General features: G+C 36.6%; 1 protein-coding gene across 7 annotated transcripts in view; it reads right to left on the minus strand.

Moving 5' to 3' along the window:
• Positions 1-3921: 3921 nt before the first annotated feature.
• Positions 3922-9813, minus strand: part of arhgap12a (Rho GTPase activating protein 12a) — a 40870-nt gene continuing 34978 nt past the window's right edge. For 4 of the 7 annotated variants that reach the window (XM_016241344.1, XM_016241343.1, XM_016241341.1 and 1 more), the window contains 12 exons: positions 8764-8829; positions 7948-8009; positions 7761-7842; positions 7561-7659; positions 7225-7323; positions 7025-7127; positions 6679-6795; positions 6494-6592; positions 5564-5641; positions 5319-5453; positions 5134-5239; positions 3922-4947 (listed from right to left, as the gene is read on the minus strand). In XM_016241344.1, the coding sequence (XP_016096830.1) occupies positions 4773-4947; positions 5134-5239; positions 5319-5453; positions 5564-5641; positions 6494-6592; positions 6679-6795; positions 7025-7127; positions 7225-7323; positions 7561-7659; positions 7761-7842; positions 7948-8009; positions 8764-8829 (1221 nt within the window). In that variant the 3' untranslated portion in view covers positions 3922-4772. The remainder of the gene's footprint in view (positions 4948-5133; positions 5240-5318; positions 5454-5563; positions 5642-6493; positions 6593-6678; positions 6796-7024; positions 7128-7224; positions 7324-7560; positions 7660-7760; positions 7843-7947; positions 8010-8763; positions 8830-9813) is intronic. The other 3 variants (XM_016241342.1, XM_016241348.1, XM_016241347.1) reach the window with 1 other exon arrangement.

A 9813-nucleotide genomic window follows, 5' to 3' on the forward strand; every position in this document is an offset into this window, starting at 1 on the left:
AATGAACACATTTTAATCATCTGAAACAATTAAGAACAATTGCAAATACACATTGATTTTAATTTATGTCATAAAGTTTAATTCATGCTTATTTAAAAAAAAATTAAATTGTACAGGGGTGAGTCTCATGAAAACTGTCAAGAAGGGTCATATTTCACTTGAAAAAAAAAAAATATATATATATATATATATATTTTGCATGAAGACAATGAAGCCTATTTTTAGGACCATCACAGACATTTTTTAATGAACACATTTTAATCATCTGAAACAATTAAGAACAATTGCAAATACACATTGATTTTAATTTATGTCATAAAGTTTAATTCATGCTTATTTAAAAAAAAATTAAATTGTGTCCAGACAGAATGGTTTTCATTACTGTATTACAGTATTTTATGCTTAATCTTTAAAGTCGACTATTTTCTTAATGCAAAATAGAATTTTTTTCAACTTGATTTTTTAGGGTGAAATACGACCTGGACATTTCTTTGTGAGATTAACCACAGATACTTGATGCCTCAAATTTTAGATACCATTCAGTATTTTGTCTTGTTAATCAGGCAAGCTGTTTTTAGCATTGCCTCATTTTCCCATCTGATTGTTTATCTGCCTTATATGAAGGAAATTAAATTGCACTTCACTATTAAGAGCTCATTTATAAAAAGAAAGAAAAAAAATCATACGAATCATTAATTATGGAAATATTCATAGGAATGCTTATTATCATTTAAAAACTGAATCGCTTTGATAGAACTTAAACTGCTCAATTGTAATGAACTACTCAACTGAATAATAATTCAAATCGGACTCGAATTCTACTAAGAAAAGACATTTTGTAATAAGCACTCCAAAATATTTGTCGGTAACTGTAATGTTTTGAAAACATAATTTTCACGATCATGACACCATACAAAAAAAATTCAGGAAAAAGTGTCAACCTCAGAAGGCAGTTTCACCTGTTCTTTCATTCATCTTTGCGTGGCTTCATGTTGTAATGTGTCAGTCTGTGTTCATAGGAGATGCTCTAAGGAACTGCAAACCCACAGCCTTATGCAAGACCGCCAAGCTGTAAGTGCCATTCACAAACATTATATCACACTGGACAATCTAGATTTTAGTCAGCTGACCAAGAATTTAAAGATACATAAAAATGTCCACACTGTTCAAGGACACAGCCCAACAGATCTGACAAATTTACAAAAATATTTAAGTTTCCAACACTGCCCTCAGCTGTAATCAAATGGCAAACTGTCAAGCTGTTATAGCTCATGCTGGTTTTCTCTCTCTAAGCCCACTTTTGTGAAGAATTGCCAATTTAACTTTACTAAAAGAAAAAGATAATACAACATAAGTAGCCCTATCAAACTAGACCAAATCAAATTTAAAAGATTTATTTAAATTAGGTGAGTATGGGCATGCCATTTATAAGAAGATTTCAATTCAGCCATTTTCATTCAGAAATCCAAGCTTTTTATGCTTCACTCTTCTTTTATTATTCTGTTTGGAATCATATAATAACCTAAAACAAATAGCCGAACCAAGTGATGAATAAGAACCAATTAGAAGCAGGTTAAGGATTATTTGATGAATGACGATGAAAAAAAATGTACTTGAAATGTATGAACCACAGGCTTGTGTAGATTGTATAGGAGAGCACAAGACCTCCAACTCATATTCATCAGCAAGTGTTCTCTCTGTTATGAAGATTTCCAACGTGCACGGCCCTATAGATTAAACTAAATCTAGTATCTCGAAGTCACGCAGAAGGCAAATACGGACCGTATGTAATATGACTGTGAAGTGCACGTTGAAAGCAGCACTTTGGAAGAGGCGCATAGGATTAAAATTTTTTAAGTTGATTGTGTCTGAGCAGACCTTGCAGTATTATTAATTTCAGTGTATTTCGAAATGTTTATTCTTTTTGTGTTTATGCATGTGTATATTGTGTAATACCATCAGTATTATTGTCACTGACAAATGTTTCATTTGTAGAACCTTTTATATATGTCTTATTTTTGTATTGCTTTATTTATTGCGTGTGTAATACACAACACTGTAGTTTAACACAATGTATTTTAGAATTAATCTCAGTGCCACGAAGGAGGTTAAACCCTGATATACAGTATATAAAAGTTAACAGTATTCATTTTATAATTTCAAGTTATTTTTTAACTCCATCACAGAAAGTCAATCAGGCAGACATTTGTACCCATTGCTTTGGTTTTTCTTAAATCTGAAGCTTTTCCAACAGCTTCACAGTAATTAATAAACCTGTGATGAAGAGCATGGATTCATGTTGTAATGGTGCTGAATTTGCCATTTTGGAACCAAAATTAGTCAAGCCATTTTGTCTATGTTTTTATTTGTGCCAACTCTGCATTGTGTGTATAAATGTCACATTTTCCACAAAGTGATGAACCTATTTGTAGGATTTTTCTTTGTTTCCTTTTATGATGCCCCATACAATAAAATGAAATGAAGCACCAGGTCATTTCTAAATTGCTTATTCATTATCAAACAAATTTATTGAAAGCGTGCTAATATTTAGTAATTTCCACACAACTGAATTCCACTTTAGAGTGTCCAGAAAGATGTTTAGCATTTCATTTAAAACTTAAAAAAAATTAAAGCTTCTAATACATAAACCTTAGCAGACAGAGTACATTTTCAGCACTGTTAAAAAAAAGTGTGAAAAAAGTGTGAAGTGACGTGTGGCCAAGTATGGTGACCCATACTCGGAATTAGTGCTCTGCATTTACCCATCCAAAGTGCACACACAGCAGTGAACACACAAACCGTGAACACACACCCGGAGCAGTGGGCAGCCATTTATGCTGCGGCGCCCGGGGAGCAGTTGGGGTTCGGTGCCTTGCTCAAGGGCGCCTCAGTCGTGGTATTGCAGGTGGGAGAGAGTGCTGTACATTCACTCCCACCCACCAACAATCCCTGCCGGTACGAGACTCGAACCCACAACCTTTGGGTTATGAGTCCGACTCTCTAACCATTAGGCCACGACTTCCTACAAGTGACAGCATCCACTGTTTGTGTGGTTTTGTATCTAAAAATTCAGCAAAACAATAAATTAGGACAAATTCTTCAAAAGTTAATATTTTTGTTTGAAAGAAAGAAAATGTATCCATTGGAATGGAGAGGAAATAGTTTGCAATTTCCACTTTAGAGTGAAATAAGGGAGTATTAGAACAAGAAATCAGTGAACAAAAAGGCGTCAGACTAATTCAAATTTTTTTCCTCATGGGGTCAGTCTGCATCTTCATCTATAAAAATATAAACTGTCACTAATCAACAGCATTAAAGGAATGTTCCAGGTCCAATAATTTAGATAAGTCCCTGGAAAAAAAACGGCATCTACAGTAAAAACGTACAAGTCTGAAGTTTCCTGTATAAAGCTGCTGTGCTTTGATTAAATCCATATAATATAAAAGACATAAGAGTAGCTTTGCATACCAGTACTTAAATTATATGTGAGAACTTTAAAGGCAACACATGAAAAACAAAACCAGTGTTGTGATGTTTGCTGCCTCTTGGTGGAGGGGAGTAACAACACTCAATAAGGTGACCGATTTGCCTTGTCAATTTTATTTTGATCAAGACAAAGCTCTGCAACATACAGCAGAACATTTAACAAATTACATTCAACAGCCATTTACCAAATAACCATATCTGAATAAATTTTTAAAATATTTTAATAAACCTGTCACTTTATTAATACAATTGTGTCTTAACCTCCATGTGCTTTTTACTCGTCACACACATACACACACAGTATGTCCATCAGACAGCTTTAGAAAGAGCAATCAAGCTTTACCCACTCAGAATTTCTCCTCTTTCTCTAATACAAGATCTTCACGTTATTTTGTCTAAATTTACTCATTTAAATTTAATAATATTAAATAGGCTGTGAGAGTTTTCAATGCATGGCTGGGGTCTGGTCAGGAACAGTTGCGAGTCTAATGTCCTCAAAGGGTTAAATGTGTCATGGACACATTTCCTTTCAGTGTCTCTCTAAGGACCGAAGGGGACAGATGCACTCGTACAGCCTGAAATATAATTGACATATATTTTCATAGCTCAAGAGTTTGTACATCCTTTGATGTTGGATCAATTATCAGGAAATCGTGGCCGAGACTTGAACAAAAGATTGTGTGTCCAAATTTTGAGAGTCTATACAATAACTCCAGTGTTTCCCAGCAGTGGTCATCTCAGGGGTCACTTCCGGGAGCCCAGAACAGAATTCAATCCATTCCCGTGAAAATTAGTTTTTAGTATAGAATAAAATCCAAGTCTATCATATCAGTCCATCAGTTGATGTGTTGTTCCAAACCATATTACAGTATTACCACAGAAAGACGTGATGCAAAGCGTAGTATTTGTAGTGAACGGAAATCTAAAATGAAGCATCAGATTTCTCCAACGGTTTTCAGTCGGACAGAAAACATTCATATTTCAAGCCCTCGTTGCTCCAAATGAATCCAAAAATGGTCCAAAAATGACAGTCCAATGGATTTAGGTATATATAAAAATAATATGACATCCAGTCAAAAAAATAACAATTATTTAGTCCAATAAAGATATGAGAAAGGATTTGACTGTTTATCTTGAAGCCAGAGTGGTGTTTTTTGTTTTTAATGCAGGTGTTCCTCTCATGTAAACATATCAAAACAGTGTTCAGACTGGCAGTCAATGGGTTGTTCAGTCTTCAGCAGTAACTGTCCCGCTGGGTTTGGTCAAAATGTTCCTGTGCGTGTGACCTACCTGCCAAATATCTTCTCATATTCCATAAGAATGAGCTCAACGATCTGATTCTGGTAGACCATGTGCACGGCCATATTTGCCGTCTCTACCTCTGGGCGTAGGAGCGTCGGGCCGAACACGATGGCTACACTCTGCGTGGTCATCCTATTCTCGTCGACATGCTGGATCACTCTACAGAGAGAAAGAGTGCTTGTAAAATCACAAGGGCAATTAACATGACATACACTTCCTTTAAAACTATTTCAGCATTTTTCTAAAACAACTACCTAATCATTTCCATTGTTTATGTGCCTTCTAGAGTAAAAAAGAAAAAAAGCAACTTTTTAATTTTCAATCTCGTTCTCCTTTTATACTCACTTCTTCAGGTGTTTGAAGAGCGCCTGTATGGTGTCGTGGTTAGACCGTGGCAGTTGCTTCATCAAATCCTTAACCTCCTGAACTTTCTGCTTATAATCAGGCATTTCTACACAGAAACACAACAGTTACATGTGTGCAAAATATCTCCCTCTAAACACTAGTGTCAAATACTGATCTCCACTCACTGATAGCAGTGATGAAGTTGTTGAAGAAAGCGTAGGGGAACAGCGGTTCTGGTAGCTCACGGAAAAACATCTTCAGAGCTCCAGTGGTTACGTGAATGTCTTCCCATTTACTGTCCTCTAAATCCACTTTCTCATCTGTATTTATGTAGATCAAAGTGACACAAATCATGTTATTTTTAAAATACACATCAATAATGATCTGTTTCGTATAAATCAGTATGGGTTTAAAAGGTGGCAGGGCGTACCGTGATTAACAGCAAATCTCAGTTTTTGTATAAAGGCCAAATTTCCACTCACTCTGTACAAACCATCCACTCCTAACCCTGAATAAAGAAAGAAAGAGAAAGAAATGACACGAATTACAAAACATTGGAATGCATGTTAGAATGCAGGTTATAGCAGCGAGTATCAACTCATCCAGTTTACTTGCACATCAATATTGTGATATTAAGCAGTGTCATTTTACTATCATTGATACTCTGTTATAGTTTTTGTTAATATTATTATTTTATTTTTATATTTACGGTTTTCACTTTAATGTTAACATTTTTAGTAATTTTGTTGTCGTTTTGATACATTTAAAAAAAAATGTGTCTATAGTTTTATTTTATTTTAGCTATTTTATTACTTCAAGTTAAACTAAACAAAACTGAGGAAATTTGCCTTGGTAAAAGCTGAAATAAAATAAGTTTAATATTTTTAATACCGGTATATTATTTCATTTCAGTTAATGTTTATTTTATTTTAAGTAACAAAAATATTAATTGTTTTAGTTGACAATGATAACACCTTTTTAATATTATTATTAAAATAAATTGAAAATAATGCATATTATTATTATTGACTGCACAACCTTTTCCGTTTTGTGGCAGTGTTGTTTGAAACTAATAATAACTCAGCATACTGTACAATTAATGACAGTACTAAATTACCCAGGAAATAAGAGTGGGAAAGAAAGTGTGCATGTACAGATTGGCAACTACAACAACCATGTACACAGGAATATTAAGGTGGAATTTGATGTGCATGTAACCTATGATAGTCAGTGACAAGGGCTGAAAATAGTAATTAAAGTTTTATTAAGCATTAACATTCAAAGAGAGTTGGGGTGAGAGTAAATTTAGGATTTAGATTTAGTCAATATTCAGCTGCACATGGACTGAACAGAAGAGTACCGTTCTTCTCCACCTGCTCAATGCACATCAAGACAAAGTGAGGGACGGTGGAATTCTCTCTTTGACAAAGACTGCTCAAACTGGAGCCAAACACCTGATCTACAGAGAGAGAAACAATCAAACAATAAAACAGTCTTTGAATTTTACCAATAACTCTGTATCCACCCAGTTCTGTGTGTAGGTACCTTTAATGTAGCCCTTGTCTTTGACGGCCTGTAAAGTGGGTCTGACTGTGAGGAGCTTCATCAGCTTGGTCTTCTTCTTCTGCGCTGCATTATCCATGCTTACGGATTTCTTAATATCTAAAGCATCATGGGAAGAGAAGTCTATGTAAGGAATGGTACACAACTCCAGGTGCACTGGACTGAATATATGAGTGGGCTGTATCATAAATAAATCACCCACCGCAGACTGTGTTATGCATTTTTATTCTTATTAGAGTATCGTGTTGTTAGCTTAGCAATACACTAGACAGCTGCCTAGGGTTTGAAACAGGTCTACAGAATCATTCACATAGGCACACACACACACCCCTGCCCTTCTTGGAGTTTCTTTGCTCTTTTTCTTTGTCATGTTTCTCAGTGTCAGGAGATTCTGGCATGTCTTCTTCAATGGCCTCATCAGACTCCCATGCCTGCAACATGAAACACACATCAAGGTCAATAAAAAAATTCAGAATAATTAAAGTGCCAAAGAAATGTAAGTAAAGGCATATAGAAGACTGATCTTACATATGTGTGTATGGCTTCAGTCAAAGCCTTGTGCCACTCACTGATGTGGCTGTCGTTATCTGACTGCAAGAGGAGCTCCATGCCCTGCCGGGTCTTCAGCTTAGACACATGAACACAACAAATCAAACAGCAGTATTTGTCACACAATTAGCCATGTTTAGACATCAAGCTGTTCACCACAGCTTCAGCCAAGCTCTATGCAAAAAGGACAGGATAATCCACTGCATGACCTTAATAACAGTTCAACATTCATATCTCTTTTAACCAAAGCAAACATAGAGAGTCAAATTAGATAAATAACAACTGCTGTTTACCAGTTTCCAACCAGCTCTTTACCTCTAGAACATGTTTCTTGCTCGATTTGTCTTTAGATGCCCAGTTCACTGAACCTCCTTTGAGTTCCACACTGAACTCCAGCTTCTGGTCTCTTCCAAACTGTTGAGAAAGCAACACATGAACATACACACAAGACATTTAAACTAAGTACATCACGTGGGCTACTGATGATTTTCTCTCATCACTGAACTGTCACTCACCCAACCAGTCCCGCCCCCTTGACCCTTATTAAATAGTAGTGAAGAACCCTGCAAAACTATCCAATAGGAGGTCCAGTTCTTCCTGTGGGCGTGACAAAAGGCAAACAAACAATTACAATATCAGCATGGCATAGTTATAAGCATTTGTTTGCTCTGTCAAATGAATGAGAGCATTATTTTTACTTACCGGACCTTTTTTCCATGTTCAGTGATTTTAGTCATGTTTAAATTGCCACATTTCTCTGACGACTAGAATAGAGAAAATTATTTGTGAAGAGAGAAAAAGGACAAAACTAAACCTAAAAAAAAAAAAAAACAGTCAGAGCAATGAACAGCATGCAGCCACAGAATTAACCCAGAACAGAGTGAGAAGAAACCTAACTTTGTCCAGTCGCAACAGAGGCTACCATAAGAGAGAAATTACACAAGAACAGTGATGATTTAGGGAGTATGTTGTACTGAACTATGTTACAGTCAGTTCTTTAGTATTTAGTATAGAAGCAGCTCAACAGACACAACCAGTAAATGCTTATAAAATGGACAGTTCTAAAATCTGACTGGGCGAGCTGCATTTAAAGCACAAAGGAATACAATGGAATAAAAATGTACACACACCTGTGATCACACAACGATTTACTTCTGTATCAATGCACCAAACTGACTTTATTTTTAATATCATTGCTAAAGTATGTAAGCACTTATTAAACATCACAGTCTTGTCATATTGGTGTGGCTTTCTAAAGGCATTGATCCATGAGAGGTTGTCCAGTGATTAACCATCCATAACCATTAAAGCACTCCACTTCACATTGAGCATATCTAACACCCTTAAACCCTTAATGCCAGAGTACTCATGGCTTATTGATTTATTATAAACCCACATCACAAGCACACAGAAGAGTCAGAGCTCAGCATTAAGAGAGGAGTAACGACAGAGCAGGGCAACAAAGACAAACATAAAGGAGGACAAGGACGAGAAGAGAGGGATGATGCTGATACTAACAGTGTTTGAGGGTTTGGGAGAGGAGGGACAGGAGGAGTCAGAGTCAGGTGAGCCTGTTTTGGTGTCCTACACAAGAAAACAACAAACCACATGATTCAAACTTATGTACAATTTTATAAACACCTGTAATAATCAGCAAACTAATCCACAGTTGTCAATAGTCATCAGTCATTGCACCTAATAATTCAATAACAACCAATATGTAATTCATACAGCATATATATATATATATATATATATATATACACTATATATCTCTATTTCAGGGTCAGCCAAGATATTCTGTCTTAAAGGGGTCATATGATGCGATTTCAAGTTTTCATTTCTCTTTGGAGTGTTACAAGCTGATTGTGCATAGATAAGATCCCTGAAGTTGCAAAGACTAAAGTCTCAAAACCAAAGAGATGTTCTTTATCAAAGTTAAGACTCTGCCACGCCCCCCCTAAAACGGCTCGTTCTAACACGCCCCCACATATCTACCTCACTATGTGGAAATATTAGCATAATGCTGCCCAAATGTTCACGCAAAGAAAGAAGGCGTGGTTTCAGTAACCGCAGTTAGTGTTGAAGCAGCATGTCAGGGAGACGCTGTGTGTTTTTAGGCGAAAGCAAAAGCACTTTATTTGGCCTTCCGAAAGTAGATGCATTTAGGAATCTTTAAGATTACTTACAACAGAACAGCAATGCATTTTATGGACGACCGTTTCGTGAACCTAGGAGAGGAGGTAATTCTGACTTTGCTATGACAATCTGGCGCTTCTGAATCAGCTACTGTTTTGTTATTAGTTTTAAGTATTTGCTATTGACTGTTCAAATGCGGAGTTTTGCGCATCGTGCGTGTGTGCGTGTGTGCGCGCACGAGCGAGAGAGAGAGAGAAAGAGAGCGGTGTGTGTGCATGTGTGCGCGTGTGTGCGCGCACACACGTGCGAGAGAGAGAGAGCGAGCGGTGTGCGTGTGTGTGTGTGCGAGAGAGTGGTGTGTGTGTGTGTGCGTGTGCAAGCGAGAGAGAGAGAGAGAGCGGTGTGGGTGTGTGAGAGAGAGAGAGAGAG

This window comes from Sinocyclocheilus grahami, unplaced genomic scaffold (genome assembly GCF_001515645.1).
Source record: "Sinocyclocheilus grahami isolate Dianchi unplaced genomic scaffold, SAMN03320097.WGS_v1.1 scaffold620.1, whole genome shotgun sequence".
Taxonomy (NCBI): Eukaryota; Metazoa; Chordata; class Actinopteri; order Cypriniformes; family Cyprinidae; genus Sinocyclocheilus; species Sinocyclocheilus grahami.